This window comes from Coptis chinensis, chromosome 6, assembly GCF_015680905.1.
Source record: "Coptis chinensis isolate HL-2020 chromosome 6, ASM1568090v1, whole genome shotgun sequence".
NCBI classification, from domain to species: Eukaryota; Viridiplantae; Streptophyta; class Magnoliopsida; order Ranunculales; family Ranunculaceae; genus Coptis; species Coptis chinensis.
The window spans coordinates 23,829,057-23,848,402 of record NC_141461.1 but is presented as its reverse complement, the minus strand read 5'-3'; the positions used below and the strand labels follow the sequence as shown (position 1 = coordinate 23,848,402).

The 19,346-nt window shown below is 35.9% G+C and overlaps 2 protein-coding genes and 1 non-coding gene across 13 annotated transcripts; all 3 read left to right on the top strand.

Moving 5' to 3' along the window:
• Positions 1 to 3,234: 3,234 nt before the first annotated feature.
• LOC147492221 (CLK4-associating serine/arginine-rich protein) lies at positions 3,235 to 12,583 on the top strand. Of its 11 annotated transcripts, none has more exons than XM_086565020.1 (12): positions 3,235 to 3,527; positions 3,596 to 3,783; positions 3,897 to 3,972; positions 6,713 to 7,004; positions 7,133 to 7,242; positions 7,375 to 7,422; positions 7,509 to 7,721; positions 8,020 to 8,121; positions 8,258 to 8,397; positions 8,518 to 8,656; positions 11,886 to 11,972; positions 12,194 to 12,583. In XM_086565020.1, the coding sequence occupies exons 1-12, from the start codon at positions 3,331 to 3,333 to the stop codon at positions 12,216 to 12,218; spliced, it is 1,617 nt and encodes a 538-aa protein (XP_086421146.1). In that variant the 5' UTR covers positions 3,235 to 3,330; the 3' UTR covers positions 12,219 to 12,583. The 11 variants fall into 11 exon arrangements, with proteins under 11 accessions (XP_086421146.1, XP_086421142.1, XP_086421147.1 ...); XM_086565016.1 differs by having other exon boundaries at positions 3,240 to 3,527; positions 12,181 to 12,583; XM_086565013.1 differs by having other exon boundaries at positions 3,257 to 3,527; positions 3,581 to 3,783; positions 6,710 to 7,004; positions 12,181 to 12,583.
• Positions 12,584 to 15,014: 2,431 nt separating this feature from the next.
• LOC147492220 (uncharacterized) lies at positions 15,015 to 16,429 on the top strand. Its single transcript, XM_086566390.1, has one exon. The coding sequence runs from the start codon at positions 15,151 to 15,153 to the stop codon at positions 16,282 to 16,284; it is 1,134 nt and encodes a 377-aa protein (XP_086422516.1). The 5' UTR covers positions 15,015 to 15,150; the 3' UTR covers positions 16,285 to 16,429.
• Positions 16,430 to 18,210: 1,781 nt separating this feature from the next.
• Positions 18,211 to 18,284, top strand: TRNAN-GUU (transfer RNA asparagine (anticodon GUU)). Its single transcript has one exon. It is a non-coding gene; the product is annotated as a tRNA-Asn (tRNA).
• The last annotated feature ends 1,062 nt before the right edge of the window (positions 18,285 to 19,346 follow it).

The window sequence follows — 19,346 nt, the reverse complement described above, 5'->3', positions numbered from 1 at the left end:
CTTACCAATACACTTATTATTTATTCCTCAAGCTTCTTGGTGGACTCACTGTTTCATATGAGTTTTTCATTTATAATAGTTTTGGTCTCTACATTATTGTTTTATTTTTATTTTTTTAAATGTTTTTATAGTATAGTTAGTTGTTTTCAATGATTAACACAGAGAATGAAGAAAACTAGGTTCTTATCGTTAATGATAGTGTGTTATTATTTGCTATCAGCTACCAACAATTACTAATTTAACAAGAAATATGTAGTAGATTGTGATAACATATTATCGATAAATTTGATTTTAGAATCTTTTTATGTGCTACTACTGTTTGATTGCACCAACTGACAACCATACAATGTATCTTGCCATCTAATTACAATTATTGTCTTTGTTGATTTGAATTATTTGGTAATAAAACTTCAATTGCATAAGCTCTTAAAGCCTGTGAACTGATTTGTTAATTTTCTTTCTTTTACGTGGTAACACTCAAACACCTTTGCTATAATGTATCATATTTTCAATAGTTTTACGTTTTTTAAGTGCATTACCTATGTAATTTGTTGAGCAAGTCTTGCATAACTAAGCGTAGTTAATATTATGATAATTAGATAGTGTGACTTGGTTGATACAATTTAGTCTGCTATTGATAAAAACAATGTCAAGATGGTTTTAACCATTTTGAATGAGAGAATGAACTTATATGACGTCTTTGTAGGGGAAAAAATTGTTAAGTGAGTGCAGTGCATAGTGCGAGAGGAATTGACATTCAAAGTTTTTGAGCTTGAACTACTGAAAACCCACAAAGAAAAGGAAGCGTAGATGGTGCCTTTCCTACAACTCTATTGAATGAATAAAGAAACGTTTTAGTTCAAATGTTAGGTGTAGGGCTTATTTATTGATTAATATAGAGGTGTTTACTTTGAATATATCTTTTTTTTCCCCTAATATATTTATAACATACCTATTCTTTTTCACTTATAAAATTTACATGTTATATTGTTTTGCTTTTATGTGATGCGAATTATATAGAAGCTTAAATATAATCACATTACAAACTTTATAGATTCTACTACTTTTAGCGTGAATGATTGCACATTTGCACCTGTTCGTATCAATTTTAGTGAATTTTATCTAACTTGGGTGTTTGTTTGGAATTATAGGTTTATAACTTTATTTAGTAAATTCTTCATAGTTGTCATCATTTGCTCATATCTTGGTGGTTGCTTAGGAAACGAAAATCTTATTGTGAAATTTTTCGTTAAGATTTGAGTTCCTCTTTTTGGTCAGATTCATGTATTTTAACACTGTCTTCATTCCTCTATTAGTAACTACGGATATGTCTTCTTTATACACTATTTCGATTGAAGCATGTTAGATTTGTATTAATTATTAGTTTTTCATAGGACTTATGACTCCGGTGGTGGCCAAACGATGATTTTTTATTATTTTAATGAACCAATATGGTCTATTTGACATAATTGGTGTAAACAAATGGAAGAGAGCTTCACAGCGTCATCCGTTGTTCAAGCTACAAAAAAAAAATATACTAATCATCCAAATTTGCTTAAAGCATTTTGTTGTATAAATTGTTTCAAAGAACTATCATAAAAATTAGGCAACATATGTTTGATATAGATTATTCTGCTACATTGGATGAATTTAAAACATAATTTTGATAAAAACTAACCCTTTCACGCATCGTTTTCATTTCTTTTTTGCTTTTTACTATTCCCCCTTTGTGATTTTTTATATATGCCTTTGCATCAGTTGGCTTTTTTGTGGCAGTTTTGGTCTCCGGTATTTACATGATGTATGGATAGTTATGACAATATGGAGAAAAAGAAATTTGGAGGATAATAGAATAAGCAAGAGCCCTTTTTATGTGGCACTGACTTTTGTGCCATTTTGTTAAGTTTGGTGAGATGAATTCATTTGAATTTGAATGAGGAGTATAGTTAATAACTTGCTTTTGCGCTTAGAATTGAGAAGCTCTGTTGTAGGCATGTCAGATGTGAATGAGTTTATCATACTGTTTTGCAGGGGAATGATTAATGGTTTTGAGATAGCTTTATGTTGTTATAAACTGCCCAAAGAGGCAAAGATCTGTCCATTTAATTGGTGTATTTTAATTAGACTTATTTCATTTTTATGTGTAAAAATCATGTAAAATTGTGGTGGCATGGTGATGCTATTAAAAATGTAATGAAATCAACCTAAAAGATTTCCATTATTGTCATATATCCAGGGGATGAAGCTGCACGATAGTAATATGTCAGTTTCTATTCAAGGCGTATATTGCTGTTTTGTTACTCTTTGACATAGTTTGGCTTTATGGCATCACTCAGCCAAGATTTAGATGAAATACAGACGAATTTGTGAATAATTGATTTCTCTTTTTGCTAGAAAAGAAAGTAGGTTGGGGAGGTGATGATCTTTTTATTTTATTTTTCAAGTTTCGACAGTAGAAATCTTCATTCAAGAATTGTACGTTTTCATTGATGGGCTGGATGCTCCTTGATAAAGTTGAAGTGATATTGGTTTAAAAAAAAGTAGAAATTATATTGAATATTGTACAACTTCAACTTCTAAGTGTTTTATTTAATTGTTTTTTATCCCAATTGTCGGTAATGTTTGAAGCTTTCTTCTCATAAAAAAGTGCCGAACTCTTAAGTGGTACGCACTTACAGCTTTACGTAATCTAAATTCATTAACAAAATAACAAAAGTTCAACAAAAGTTTTTAAAAATTAGGGTGAACTAGTGTTACCCCCCTACTAGATAAGCCAATTAGGATTTCCCCCCCACTAGATGAGAAATTAGGGTCTCCTCCCCTAAATACACACAAAAAAATTTCGGTCAATCCACTTTGACTTTTTTTTGTGTGTATTTAGGGGGGAGACCCTAATTTCCCATCTAGTGGGGGGGGGGGGAAATCCTAATTGGCTAATCTAGTGGGGCTCATCTAGGGGGGTAATACTAGTTAACCCTAAAAATTAAAGAGACCCAAATTTACTGGCCTTAAATTTATAGGTGAACAAAAGCCCAATTAATTTTTTTTGAAAAATTAACAGGCTTTTCTGATGGGTTTAAAAATAGCATGGGTTTTACTTTTGCTCCCATTAGATACACGTCACTACATTTTGCTATCATGACAAAAATATCGACAAAAAAAAAAAATCTAGTGATATCCAATTGAATTTGGGCCAATTTAATAAAGGCCCGTCAGGATCATCGTGTAATTCTTACACGTGTATTTTGTTCTTACTTAAAACTAGGTTTTTTTAGTACGCTGTTTAATTTCTGTTCTGAAAGAAAACCTTAATCGAAAAGAAAAAAAAAGATGTGGCATGAAGCTCGAAGGTCAGAAAAAAAAGTACACGATTTAATGGACGCAGCTAGAAAAAGAGCACAAAGAAGAGCAGTATTTCTAGCTAAAAGAAGAGGCGACCCTCAACAATCTTTAATGCCCGTTGGTACTCGTTGTCGTATGTATCGTGATGATGGCATTTATCAAGCTACTCAAGATCAACAAGGCTTGTAAGAATTTTTTTTATTATCTCCACAATTTCATTATTATTATTTACCTAAAGTTTCAATATTTACAGGATTCCATGGAATGGAAAGCAGGATATATTAATTGACAGATTTGATGGCCGGGCACTTCTTGATTTCATACGAGATTCCACTTCTCGAAATTTTAGACTCCATTCCAAGACTGAGGAAGAGGAAGAACTAGAAGAGTTTGTTAATTTTGAGCGTTACCGGGATTTAATTAAGCTTCGCCGTAGAGGATGTCGGTACTTTTTAATTTCTTAAGCAATTTTTTTTATTTTTTATATCAGTCTAAAGTTTTTGACTATTTGTAATTTAGTGGCAAGTTTGACGATTTTTAATGTTTATTGACAGTTATGGATGAAGAGGGTTTGCAACATGCTAGCCTAGAGATAGAAGCAAAGATCACTGCTCCATTTGCTTTGAACAGGTTATCATTCTTCGCTATACATATACTTTATCTTTTGCATTGGCACAATTGACATTAAGACAGAAAGCATTACATGTTTTACAAGTGTCAGATGTTGTCTCCATGAATAAATTTAGTTTGCTCCGGTACGTTTTGTTTTCAGCAAAATGTGACTAATACGGGATCTCATAAGTCATATCTAGTTATCTACTACTAAGATCTTGACTTTTAAACTAAGTTACATCCGACATAGATACAAAGTGTCTCACACGGTGAAATCTAAAAAATTAAGGCATATCAAATACAGTATGTTTCCGTGTGTTCGACATATAGGTATTCCAAAGATCTTTTCCTTATTAGCTGCATATTAGCAAACCAATTGCAACCCCAAGCACCTTATAGTGCAGTTTTCATCTCTTCCAAGTCAAACCTGCTATGTTTGTTCACCTTCAAGCCAATTAGATCTTGTTGAGAGCTAAATATGTCTGGAGCATTTTGTTCTTCCTCACCACATCTGAGCAATTTTTGGAGTTTCTGTTTGTTTTTCTCTACGTGATTCCTAGCAGGTGGTTCATCACCAAGGGCTATTTTTTCTTATTAGGAGGGGCGAGGCAAGGCGAAAATTTGAAATATGTTTCGTATTCATGATTGTGTTTTATCTATTGAAGTATACTAGTGATTGTGCACACAAGTTGAGCATGGCTCTAAAATTGGAACTTTTTGTGAATTTAGGAGCATTCTGTTCTATCAACTATTTTGAACTTGAGTTATAAATCCCGTAAAACAACAATTTGGTGCACTAAACAGGTCAAGTTATAATGTTTAATGCACGAATTGCAATTATAACTAACAAATAATTAAACAAAACTGAGAATTTGTGTGTTAAATAGGTTATAGGTCAAATTCTATTGCAACCATAGACCATAGACTCATAGAGTACTAAATTAAAATAATTTTGATGAATATAGAGTGAATACGAAATATCAGGAGCCTATGTGAGGCCACTATTGTTTTTTAAGAAAAAACATTGGGACGTTATTGTGTTTCTAAACAGAAATAGCAACTCTTTTTATTTTTATTTTTAATTTTTGGGTGAATATATTGCGGTGCTGAACTATGTTGTTCAGAATATAACTGGAGATGGGAGTATAATGGTGTCTGAGTTGAAGAAGCAAATCCTTTCCACCTTGCTACCTTGGGCTACCTTTTAGAAATAGAAGCACCAGTATAGTGGGCTGATGGAAACCATATTTGCCATCACAAAGATCATTACCACCAACAGAGCTAACAAACCTCCCAAGTAGGCATCTTAATATCCACCACTACATTCTTTTGGGTGATGAGTGAACCGGGTAGAAAGTTGCAAACCAGGATTACGATAGAGTAATGTCTCCTACCTTTGGTCTCTTAAAATCAAGTTTTTAAGTTTTCAAAACTTTCATAAATAATTGACTTTATATCGACCTAGATTTCAAGTTCTCAAAAGAATTTATCTTAGGAGTATTCTATTTTCAACTATTCATATCATCTTAAAGTTTAATTAAAGAGAATAACTGTGAAAGTGCAATTCTTGGTTGTCTTGCTTTTAGTCTCCATTTGTAAGCGAATGTATTATAAAAGAACTAGTATGGGAAAAAAAAGAGGGTCTACCAAGGTTAATTTGAGAAGTTGACTGTCGTAAAGAGACAGGTTGGTGCAGAGTGACGTAGTCTCGGGTTATGACAAGTGTGATACACTGATACCTCATAGATCCCAACCGTTCACCATGATGAGGCTTTTCAGTTTTGTGTTTCGTTGTGATGCATAGGAATATTACGATTCGGGACACAGCATGGGTTCCTTTCATAGTTTCATGAGGGGACTCGCTAGACAAAACTATAGCAATGGTCCATTCAAAAGTTGGATGCCTATTATGAATAGGTGTAACTGTTACATCTCACATTGAGGAATCAGTTGGATCATTTGATGGTTCTCTCTCTGTAGTCCATTTAGAAAAAAACGGAATTCTGTCCTGTTGCTTTTCGAGGTGAGTTGGTATCTCATGTAATACAAGGACATAGGTCTAAATTCCCGAGAACAAGTATGGTACATTGCAGAATTATGCTCTTAGTCTTAAGGCGGCATCATTCTTGACCATAGCTAAACTGAATTGCTGAAGGTTGAAGTTTAAGGATTTGATTTGTATATTAGCTCATGTTGCAAATGATGGTGACACTCATATGACGCCTTTGGTTTTTGCATCCTCTGTATATATTCATGTAGACATTCATCTGATGAGAACAGCCAAACACCTGGAAGTTTCTTATAAAGGAAGACAGTGATTCCAAGCAAGAATAAAAATGCATGAAAATCACGGAATTTGTATTCCTATAATTTTGTCTATTCAAACATTCCTGTGCTTTATCTCTTATGTAGGCTATTCTGAATCTCTTCTAAATACGTTCTACCGATATCGGTTTTCCGTTTCTAAATTTGATCTCCTATCTCGTCAATATTTTAATTACTGCTACATTGATTTTATGATTTGTTGTTTCAATTGTGATTTTTCTTATTGTTTGTATTGTGGAATGAATATTTTTTCAGAGTTCATGTTTACTATGTTATTGTTCTGTTACCTATTAGTTTTCTGATGAAGCCATACCCTTGTGTTTATACACACACACACATAAACACACACGTTTGGGTTTCTCAAGTGACTTTATTTGTTGTGCCAATGCCATTCTGTTGTCTTATTAGTTTGTATTTTGTATTTATTTAGCAGAGCTCAACCAGTGCAGCCTCCAGTAAGCAAGGGATCCTACTCACAGGTTGGCTTTTCGTATGATGGGGATGGCAAGGAGGAAGCCCATCTTGTGGAGAGTGATGATGATAGCGATGACGATGATGAGGATGATGATGAGGAATACAACAGTGATGATAGCAATGACGAAGCTATGGATAAGATAGCTAAAGAATTTGGAGTTAAGAGGTATAGTTGGCTCGTTTATATGGATAAAAAAGCCAAGGAGGAAGAGAAACGGCAGAAGGAAGTAGTTAAAGGAGATCCTGCAATTGTAAGCTCATCTTACTCCTGGACTCAAGTCCTACATATTTTGATCTTGTTAAACGTGCCCCAAGTATCTGGTTGTCATATTTTGACACAAGCATTCTTTTCTGTTTGTTGATATTTTGGAACATGCAGAAGAAGCTGAGTCGCAAGGAAAGAAGGAAGGCTTCACAGATAGAGAGGGACAGGGACAGGGAAACTGCTCGTGTAACTGGTACACGAATTCTTCGTCAGGATCCCTACCGGTAGAAGTCAAATTTCTTTTTATTTGTCCATCTCAAGCAATAAGCCATGCCTAAAATTTGCAACAGTCAGCAAGATGCAATGTAGACTTTTGTTTTGGTTGTGTTTCTGATGCTATTATGCATGGTATGCAGAGAGTCTAGGCGAAGTCCCTCTTATGAAGCTTATTTTCGTTCTAGAAGGTATAGACTGTTTAGCTTCTGCTATTAGAAAATGTCCCTGCTGATGGGTTTTGCAAATATCCGAGCTGATTGATTTACTTAAACAGATCAAGATCAAGATCCAGATCACGGTCATATTCTCCATCATATTTGAGGCGCCATGATCGTGGTGGACATTCTGATGGTCATCGAAGCAAATCAAGGGCTCCCAAGATAGAGTACATCACTGAGTTTGGCGGTTCTGCTGACGTTAATGATCAGAAGCTGGCAGGCGTCTCTCCACCACCATCTCCTCCAACCCAAGCTGATGTACTGAACCGGTCGGAGCACTCGACCTTTAATTCTTGCAAAGATAGATTGGGCAATATTTTCTCTGCTGCAGCTTAGTCATTTGGCTTTCTGATTATGGAAGAAATTTGGGTTTAGTGTTAGATCAGCCCTAGGGCGTTAACACGATACCATGACTGCCCGAGGGAGAGGGAGTGGAATGCAGTGTTATCTTGTTGATTTATTTGTTTTAATCTTCCAAATAAACATGCCAAACAGGTTTCCATGTGATGAGCATGGACATTTTGAATTTTTCTGTCGGGTATCTCTAATGCTTCTACTTCTCTACAGGCCTTCAACTGGTCGTATATTAGAGGCATTGCATAATGATCCTGCATCTGCTGTATCTCTTGATCAGGAAAAGAACAGTAAACTCTTAAAACCATCGGTCAGGTATCCCTACCTACCTTTCTTTGCTTATGCCTTTGTTATAATTTAACAAGGTAAATGAGCTGGTTTTGATCTTCTTGTGGGTGTATTTCGCGTTTCTACTTTATGTTGGTACTTACACTCTTTTCAATCTTCAAAGTGGAAGCACACCATCGGGATTAGCGAAATTGAGCAAGCCAACTGCTATTGTGGGGTCCTCAAAACTGCAACAAGGCGAAAAGAAAGAAACTCCTCAAGAGAGGCTCAAGCGAATAATGAGCAAACAACTAAATAAACAAAGTATTGCTTGCCTTCTAAGCACTGCCAGCATGCTATACTTGCTGATATATGATACAATAAGTTTTTGATTGATCTTAGTGGGCATGTTTGTAATCTGTGCATATGACTGTGTAATTGCAGTTAAAAAAGATACTGCAGTTGAAATGGCCAAGAAACGAGAGCAGGAGCGACAAAGGCAGGAAAAACTTGCTGAAATGAGCAAAGCAAGTCGGCATAGGTATCGCAGCCACAGTAGAAGCCGTAGTCGTTCTCCACCTAGGTATGTTTTGTGTTCCTGCACTATAGTTCACTTCACTACTTCCACATACATGCTGAAACAACTATTTTTTTAAATGAGAATAAAATAGACCAAGGTCTTTGAAATTGCCTGGTATGGGAAACAAGTCTGACAGTTATTGTTTGGTTGCTTATACATGATTTTTGATTGACTAGTCACTTAGTCAGGCTAATATCTAATCTTTGGTGTTGGGACCACTTAACTTTCTCGCTAATCTAATTGAGAAGCAGAACTTACTCTTTTCTTTTTTTCCTTTTTAAAGAGTTAGATGATCAATGTCATAAATAAATGTAAAGGAGATTATGATGTAGTATGAGATATCCTACTGCAAGAAAGTCAAAGTAGAAAAGAAGGAAAAATAAAAATAAAAGAAAGATGAAAGCAACAAAAACAAAATACCTTCAGTGAAAACGCATCTGCTTGCTTGTAAGGACTTTCAAAAGACTCAGATGTAATATCTCCGTCTGATGGTTAGAGTCTCCTGTGTCTATAAAAGCCCCATGTCTCAAAACTATGCTGTCAAAGGCGGGGCGGCGGTAGACCAGTTTCAACCTGCCTAGGCCACCTAAGCACCGGCGGTTTCTTTGACCAGTCAACATACTAAAAAACCTGTGATTTTACAGTAACATATACTACATGTCTACATTTCAAAATGTACACTCCTTGCAGTTTGTTTACACTTATGAATATATTCTTAAAGTAGATCATATTTTATAAGCATTTAAATGCTAAAAGTGTAAGAGTGTCATACAAATTAAAGTGATAAATATTGTTTAGAGTAGAATCGATGGTCAAGAGTTTTTATTAAACTGTGGGTTTCTTTTTTGGGTTTGAGGGTTTTGGGCTTTTCCGTGAGTTTTCTATTGGGCTTTTATTTTTTAAGTTGCTTATAATTTGAAACGCTTTTCCCGTCTTATAAATCGCCAAGGCGCCTGCCTAGGTGGCGCCACTGCTGTTGGGCAGGTCATGGGTGGACTTAGAAACAGGCAAGGCGTTGGTGTGAAAAACCTGCCCAAGCAGCACCTTTGGCAGCATAGCTCAAAAAGTCTATGCTCCAAACAAATACTCAAAAGTGTTGTGATATGTAGCTTTACCACATCAACAAGGCCTCACATGGGAAACCTCGAGACAACCAACATATGAATGAGAAGTGTAGGAAATAACCCCAAGTAAAGAGGACTTGTGAATACTGGATTGCAAGATGATTAGAAGACTGTCTGGAAGAATATTTGGAGTAATGTAATTCTTTAGTTTGTCAACCCAAATTTATAACGAAACAGAAAAAAAATTAAGAGCCATCTTCTTTCTTCTTTCTTTCCATGTGTTTGTCTAAGGTAAAAGAAATTAGACAAGATGGTAAAAAAATAAAAATAAAAATTACCAAGCAAACAAGGCACTTTGAATGGGCCTGAACTCCTCAAATGTATTTTCCAGAGATGGTTGAGGTGGGATAAACCTTAGCAACCAAAGCGAGTGCGGGAGCGAAAGCGTTAAAGTGCCAAAGTCTGGAAATTCTCAATGTCTAGAGTGTGTATAGACAAATATAGGCACAATACTTTTACATTACAAAATTACTTAAAATCTGAAAAATAAACAAATAATCGAAAAAAATATAATTAATTGGATTGTGGTCTTTGTCTAGAGAATATATCTGGTGCATGGGCAAAATATTTTTGGTGTGGGCACGTGTAACCAAATGAGGTAGACCCACATCTTACTAGTGTCACTTGACGTGTAGTATACATTTGATATCTAGTACACCTGTACAAGTAATTTCCACATAAACCGTTATGTCAAGCATGTCTTTCTCCTATTTGGACTGTGTATTTTGTGGATAAAAGTAATGAGTGTGGCCTGTGAGTTCTCTGAGTGGGTTTTGGAGCACTGGAGAGTGCGCTTTGCTGATGAATTTGACTTAAAAACGGAAAAGCGTGAACTAAATGCATGAGCGCTACCCTTACTCCACGCTTAGGTTGCTAAGGGATAAACGATGAGATTGGCCTGGACATGATTGGAGTAAGGCAGTATACCATGATTTAGCCATGAAATGTCCTTTGGCCTTGTGAAGCCAATCCTTCCTATGCTTTAACTGGTCAAGTAAAGGTGAGGGTCCTAACCTTGCCAATATGGTTACTAAATCATCAACTCCAATCATTGAAAGGCCTGTCTGAGGTCGATATCTAAAGCATCCCATATTCCATGACTAATGTTTTAAGTTTTTTCTTGCTCGGTACAGTAGAATGTTTGATAGGATGGTCGTTCATACCATATAAAAGTAGAAGGATCGCATATGATTTGTGTTTGTTTATCTTTCTTATCACTTGTTATCTTTTAACTTATTATGCAAGTTAATTTGATCCCCAATCCCGTGACCTGTGAACATAGATGAACGACAATCCTCACCCTCCCTCTTTTTTATCTTTTTTTTTAAATGCACTTTATTATTAATAATTTTGGGTTTTGATCTGCAAAACAAAATTAATATTGTAATCAATCTTTGCACAATTTTGTAAAGATAACCTGCGTATCTATGTGCTTAGTTGATAGAACCTTTTTTTTTTTTTTTTTGATTGGCAAGCCTGTTTTAAATGAGATCAGTAACTCTTTTGTTGACAAGGAATAAATTCCTTCACTTCGCTGTATTGGCAGCACATAAATTATTAGAGTGCCTGTATGGCTGTATGGCTCTGCTATACCTGCGCTTTCATTGTGATTACTACTTTGCTTGTTGGTCATGTTTATAAAACTAGGCCTGTTGTCTGCATTTATCGTCTTTCTAGCAGGATATGGATGCAGATACTCCATGATTTACTTGCTCAGAGTGTTAAGTAGCTTGCTCAAGTTCTAGTATATACATGTAGCATTAATATGTGCTGTTTAGGAAATTCTCTAGTGTGGTTAATTCTTTACTTAGTTAAATTGTTTCTCTGACTTGCGATTTTGTAAAGCCTTGTGCCCTCTATATGGTCCTCTTAACAAAGGCAAGGCGGTCTTCTGACCTAATTTGGCTCTCTATTTCAAGGTGGTCTTCTAGTCGTTTTCAACTACAAATTGTCTAGTCATATATGCACTCTTATGTTGATCCTCCATGAGAACATTTATTACTTGTAGATTTCACTGGAGCAATTTTGTTTATTTTTTCATTTTGTATTGTTTTGTTTTGTTTTACGTTCAAAACTCATTACTCAAGTGGCATATTTACTCACTACAGAAGACACCAACATAGTCGCAGTAGAAGTAGAAGCAAGAGCCCTCGAAGAAAATACTCGCGCTCGCATTCACGTTCTCGTTCACCAAGGTAAACATAATAATTTCCTTTATTCATGGCAATTGGAATATTTTACTCATGGTATATCTGTCTTTATGGTGTTAACACTGCTGAAACATGTTCCTGCTCGTTGAGTCTTTTACATTTACTTACCATGATATGAAGTTGGTGTAAGCATGTTGCTATGAAGTACACAAGTCAGTTTGGGATGATTTTCGGTTTATGGATTCTTTTGAAGTTGCCTGGTACAGGGTAAGAAGCCGGTCCAGATACTGAGCTGGAGATGCTTTAGCTTGCTAAGGGAAATGTGGGATTTACCAAACAAGATATGAGAGGAGGGAAGGGAAGTATGTAACGTCAGATTTTCTTACCAAGGTTACGCTCCTAGTGTTATTGGTCCTTCTGCTGATAGCTGCAACAATAGTCATGATGTTGATGATATTCAAAAAACAAGTGCCATTTCCTGCTGTGTTTTGTTATGTTCACTTGTAAAGAATGTTCTCCAGGCAGAGATTTCTTTGTATGCCATTCGTGGTAGAATATATGTATTTGTCGGTTGTGTTTTTGTTTGTGTTTATGCCAAAGAGATTACTATAAATTGTAAGTCTGTGTATTATAGCAAATTAGTGCCTTATTATTTACATCGCATTCTTTTTGTCACCCACAACCTACTTGTTCGCCCAAGTGGAACAGACGGCTCTAGGCGACATCCGCTTAGAAGATATTTGCACAAGCCTGTCAGTTGGTCGAGTATGAGGTCCTTATATTTGGATGGACTTGGGGTCAAGCTGATATGTGTTCCAAGGGAATATACTTACTGTTCTGCCTATGGAAATATCTTCTCACAGGGTGACTGAATATTGCATGTCTGTGTTCTGTGTTCCTACCATTCTGTTTCTCTTGACATGGAAACATTCATTCGTGGTAGTGGCAACAGTAAATGTGAATTACTGCATTACTGCGTTCACCGTTAATCATTTTGTATAGTTCAAACTTCAAAGCACGTAAACATTTATATCATCGCTCTGGTATTGCTCAGAAGATAACCTTATTATAGCAAGACCGCGAAATTGGAATTCGAAAATTGAAAGTGCACTTCGTTTCCAGTAAATATAATTTGTTTCAAAGGTGAAACAGTTACATATCATTATGAAAGATTAAGAAAACATGAATTTCGATGTCAAAGCCTCTAAGTAACGATTTGAAAGGCTTGACAGGTTTAGAAAAAAACAAAACCTTCACTGGCAACATGGAAATTATTTTGCAACCTAATGTTACGTACGAGGCAATTATATGAATCAAATGTGGTAGGATACAATGTCATCTTCTTGAAATTTTGCCAAGTCGCAGGATTTTTGGCATATCCAAGTTCAAAGTATTGTATTTATGAATAAGATGCCAATTTATCAAAAAAATATATTTATGAAGGTAGGTTCCAGTGTTCTATTAACACCTCCGCGATACAAACATTGACATCCTGATGCCATACTCATGGACTCAACGTTGGTCTTTTCGTCTTTTTGTTCTTAAATGCAACGTAGAAATGTTTGATGTCAGGAGTCGATCAGGACCACTTTCGCAGTGTGATTGTTGCTTATCTTATTTACAATTTTGAGAAGTGAGGAACATTGCTCAGTTACTCACAACGTCCACTTGGAGTGTATCTCTTTACTGATCTCCTTGCTATATGGTTCCCATCTTTCCTACCTTGGCCATGAACTTGGTTGTTTGCCTTCCCTACAATGGTCCCTTGTGTTCACTCTTTTTGCACACCTTTGGATGGCCTTTCTATTGTTTGTTGTTGTTCTATATGAACAGTTCACTTACTTGCGTGGTCCATGAACTCCTCAAAGTCCTACAAATCCAAGTTTTTGATAAAAGAAATGGCTGTACAAGTTATGTACCACTTACCACTTGAGTACAATGAACTATTATTTTTTTCGTTAAATAGTACAATGAGAATTATAAATGGACAAATTATGTGGCATTAGTAATCTTTGTGCCCACTGACCCATTCATATTTGGTCTACCTTATGGTGGACATTCCATTAGAAAAATATAGATTGAATTTGGTATTTTAACCACTGGATTTCATTATGGGAACCCATGTTGCAAAAAGATATCATCAGAAAAAAAAATGTTGCAAAAAGATCGAGATGTAAGGGTTAAAAATTGTCAATCAGGAATTGAGGATCACTTTTGCAGTTTGCTTATGCCTTGTGTATTCATTCATTATTCACAACTTACAAGGCATTCTAGGATTCAAGGTTAGTGAGAGGGCGCATTAATCAATGAATTGCTCCAAATTGAAAGTGCTTTCTGCTTTGCCAATCTAGTGTAAGGAATAAACATGCTGACTTGGATGTGTATATGCTAGCTTCTTTCCTTAATTCAAGTAATCTCCACTCCTTCACAACCAATATTTGAGCTTCTGCATATTTGGGACTTGATATAAAGGTCATGTTCGTCACCACTTTGGCGAATTTAAGGATTAATGTTACTTGGAGTCCTGGACTATTTAAATTAAAGCATATTCAGAGGAACATTTGAATTTTCTCAATTAGAGACTCAATCAAGTGCCGCTTTTCCAGAAGAAACCTAATGAACAACAACAATTAAAAATAGAAAAAAACTAGTTGTACAAATTCAATATGTTTCCCCGTATTCTTTCCCACAGTTTCAATTTTCCAGTGGAAAATTTTAATTTTTTTTGGGAAAATGTTTTTTTATTGTGTTTGATTTTTTAAAAATAGGTATGAAAATTTTCTCGAGAAACTTTATATTTTCCCACCTTTAGAAAACTATTTCCTATCCCTCCTCCTATGAAAATTTTCTTTGGAAAAATAAAAAATGTTTTCCCTTGTTAAATTACATGTAATCTTTGTTTTTTTATGGTAACTTTATATGTAATCTAAAGAAGGTAACAAATCAAATATTTTTCCACAGAAAATTTGTTGGTGTCGAATTCCAAGAAAGAAAATTTTCAATTTTTTTAATTTTTTCTATCGCCAATTTACCACCAAAATTATATCCCAAAGCCTAGCAAACAAAAATCACAAACGGGACCCCAGCCATTGCCTATAAATTTCTTCCTTTCTTTGCTAACTCAAAAGTAACGCACAAACTTTCAAAAAAGAAGCAACAAAACAAGTACTCCACAACTAAACACACTCATTTTTTAGTCACTTCCAGTTTTCCACTTACCACCATGGTCGACATAGAACAAAGACTAACCAACTTAAACCCAGCCCACATTGCCGGTTTACGCCGTCTTTCAGCTCGAGCCGCCAAACCTTCACACATATCGGTCCGAAACTCTCTTCTCTCATTCTCTTCTCTAGCTGAAACTGTTATCACTCATCTCAAAAACTCTCACATTCAAGTTTTAAACGGTTTAACCGAACCCGACTTCGCTCGTATCGAAGCCGAGTTCGGTTTCACATTCCCACCCGACTTACGAGCCGTTCTTTCCCTCGGTCTACCTATCGGCCCCTGCTTTCCAAACTGGCGGGCCGATACCAACTCTCGAGCTCATATTCGCGCATTATTACGCGTACCCATTGCTGCAATTTGTTCCCAGATTGTACGTAACTCATTTTGGCTAAAATGTTGGGGTGTAAAACCTTGTGACACGAATAAAGCGTTACGTATCGGCCGAAACGCACTTAAAAAAGTACCACTTATGTTACCTTTGTTTAATCATTTCTACATTCCTTGTAATCCTTCTTTAGCTGGAAACCCGATTTTCTTTATTAACGAGAATCAAATATACTGTTGTGGGTTGGAACTGAGTGATTTTTTCGAGTGCGAATCGTTGTTTCGGTGTAACAATGAGTATCGGATACAGCGTTCCATGAGTGAAAAATCAGCCGGTTCGGGTTCAGCTCGAATTAGAAAACCGAGATGGGTTGAGTTTTGGAGTGAAGCAGCGATAAGTTCGCGTCGGAATTCAACTTCTTCGGAAAGATATTTTGAAATTTCGGATATGAAATATCGGTCGAAAGTACCAAAGTGGGTTGAAGAGTATATGACTAGTATCGGTTCGGTTTTGAAACAAAGTGGTTGGGATGAACCGGATATTTCCGATATTTTGAATGTATCGGGTTGTAGTTTATTTGATGATGAAGTGGGTTTTTCAGATAGTCAAGCGGTTTTGGATACTTTGCTATTGAAAACGGATCGGTTTTCTGATTCGCTTAGAAAATCCGGTTGGAGTTGTGAAGAGGTTACTGATTGTCTAGGTTTGGAATTTTGGTTAGAGAAGGAAAAAAAGCTTTGTAAAGAACTGCCAGGGGAGTTTGTGAAAAGAAATGGGAAATTGGTTGAGTCTGTTTCCCGGTAACGAGATTCTTTGCTTCTTGTTTTTTCATACATCTTTTGCTTTTTACTTGAAATGAGAAAATTGGAATACTTGTACTTAAAAGGAGTCATCATAAATTCATGATTATATTCTGTTTTGCCAAATACGTGAATACAAATTTCTTTGATTATGAGATAATGCTATCCAAATTGGATTACACAGCTTAAAATATGTATAAGATTGAGCTATAAACAATTTTTTAGTTAATTTTTATATCCGTTAGTACCATTTGAATGATCAAATTTAGGCCAAGTAGTTCAACATATATATTGCTACCTGCACAATGTTCAGTTTTTTTTCGATAGGGAGCACAATGTTCAGTTAGAAATTGCATGCAGCACGAACTACATGAGCAATTTATGTTGTACAAGTTGTAAACCAGACAGAACCAAATTGCCAACACTTCCCTTTCCGACAGTGTAATATTGAATACATTCAGATTGGATGCTAAAGAGGGTTTGAGATTTATGCAAGGACATAAATAGTTAAATCCTGAATGCTTTCCTTTAGAAAGACTGTACTGGTTAGCTTTTATGCTGTACGTGAACATAAAAGATAACACAATTGGGATCAAAAGTGCAAAACCACTGTTAGGAATCCCCACGCAGTCCAATGTTTGATTCTATCCAATGATAACTTTAATTTCAAAACAACCAGATCGATCGAAGTTTCTTTTTGGGGATTGAAGAAAGAACTGACAAGCCAATTTGTCAGTACTTTAAAGTTCAAACATGTTGATGCCTGGACCACAATATTTTCAAAGAATGCGTTATTCTAGCTTTAGTTTAGTAGTAATTCACATAGGATCCAATGACTCCATGAGGCATCATGCACGCAAAGTATCCAACACACATTGTAGACCACCGCACTTTAGAGGCTTAGTTTTTCCATCTTTGCGGCTTCTCCATTCACCATCATCAAGTAAATATCCCAACGGCCACTGCAATAACCAAACTTTACACACAGATTCACCTGTGAAATGTGATGTCACCACTCACCGCTCATTGTGAACCCTTCTCTGACTTCTCACATGGGCATTTTCTATATTTAGGAGGTGCCCGCATGGGGCATGGTACTATGGTAGCATTTTTCAGTTATGAGAACAGGTAAATCCCAACTCCATCTAAGAAAGCCAAAAGTTTCCGTCCGAGTCTACACTTCTACGGAATTTCTGAATGAAACAAGAAAACTTTACACCACCATCTATCTATCTATCTAATAAGATAAGGTTTTTTTTTTTTTTCGCTACAGGACAAAACTATAATAAAGGACGGTTCAGATTGAATCTAGAACCATCAAACAGCTATTGTGCTCTTATTTTCCCCGAGATACGTGTTGGCAGCTATTAACTAAATGTGTCGCAAAGTTGATCCATGAGCCAATATTGCTGTTGGGGTGAATCGAACTCGGGAACCAGTTCCCAAAGGCTAGCAGTCAAACCAGTGTGTTAAATACTCACTGATGCAACCATCTTGGAGTAAAGTCATCCTATTTGTTGTCTTAGAATTTACTCATGGAGGTATTGTATGCATGCCCAAGCATGATTGCAACTAGTGCCCAAGGCCTTTAATGCATAGGTGAAACGTGCCGAAGGCATGCCGGTGAGTGTCTTTAAGACACGGGGCATATTCTAGTAGTTAATAGGCCTCTTCGAAGACTAAAGTGCATATATGAAAGACGGACTACATGTACGTAGTACCGTATGAACGATACTTTTGATAGATACCGAATGACCTACACTAGGCCACTGGGGTGGAGATTTGATGCCCCCTCTTTAATGTTTATATACATGAAAATCACTCAGGCGCAATGTCGTCTGATCTATATATGACACAATACGACATAAATCTCACTGAAATATGTGAAGATTTCAAAATGAAATATGTAATATGCATTCTTGTGCAAGCAGCTTGAATAGCTCAGTTGGCTAGAGCGTGTGGCTGTTAACCACAAGGTCGGAGGTTCGACCCCTTCTTCTAGCGGACATTTCAATTTTTATGGTAAAATATTATGCACTTGACCCCACATGTATAAGCTAGGTATGGAACATCACCACATTTTAATTTTTCTTTCGGTAAATATATACGCCCAAACAATTATATTCAAACAAGTATGCAAACTATGCTGTGCACTGGTTTTTTTTTTTTTTTTTTTTTTTTTTTTTTTTTTTTTTAAAGTCTTAAAGTCTTGAAACCCGTCCCTCGAGTTCGATAATTATGTAGGAAATGCTCATCTATTTTTTTTAATAGGGAATAATAACATGATTTTTTTTGGATTTAAATTGTAATTGGTAATTATAATTATGTAGGAAAGGCTCATCTAATAGGGAATAATTATGTTATTTAAGTGACATTAAAAAGATTTTTCTAAATTATTAATAAAAGAGAGCTTGTTCTAATATTAGCGAGGAAAATTGGGAATAATTATATAATTTAAGTGATATTAGGGAGGTTTTTCTAAATTATTAATAAATAGGGGGTTTGTTCTAATTTTTGTGAGGGAAGTATTTCGAAATTGAGCAACTATGGAGATTACAAATTGCTAAATACCCGGCTATCATATAGTATAGAGATTTGATAACATTTTGAGTTTGTTTCACTTACTGTTTCGTATGTTTACCAGTTTATATAATATATGGAGAGGGATACGCCCACTCCCAGCCCACTCCAAATCTCCACCACTCAACTCGCGAGATGATCTCAAGATCTCATGGCCGAAATTAAAACAAAACAAAATAACGAAATAAAACAAAACAGAACAAAAAAACCCTTCGTCTCTAGCAACCCCAACAAAAAACAAAACTAACCTTGGAAGGGGTAGCACAACTGGTCCGGCCTTGGGTTTGCTCCTTAATGGTCACTAGTTCGATTCCCTCAAGGCCACTGGTGAGGCAGTACTGGTCGAATTTCCAACCAAGGCCCTGGGATTAGTCCAGGTGCGCATTAGCTGGCCCGGACACCCGGTTAGCAAAAAAAAAAAAACAACAACAACAACAAAAACGAAACTGGAACAAACAAACATAACCACTCCAAATTGAATTCCGA

Excerpts from the sequence above, each read along its gene's own strand:
- LOC147492221 (XM_086565013.1), top strand. The coding sequence starts at position 3,331 with ATGTGGCATGAAGCTCGAAGGTCAGAAAAAAAAGTACACGATTTAATG. Across the intron at positions 7,722-8,019 it reads CAAGCTGATGTACTGAACCG|GCCTTCAACTGGTCGTATAT; the intron begins GTCGGAGCACTC and ends ACTTCTCTACAG. Across the intron at positions 8,122-8,257 it reads CTCTTAAAACCATCGGTCAG|TGGAAGCACACCATCGGGAT; the intron begins GTATCCCTACCT and ends CAATCTTCAAAG.
- LOC147492220 (XM_086566390.1), top strand. The coding sequence starts at position 15,151 with ATGGTCGACATAGAACAAAGACTAACCAACTTAAACCCAGCCCACATT.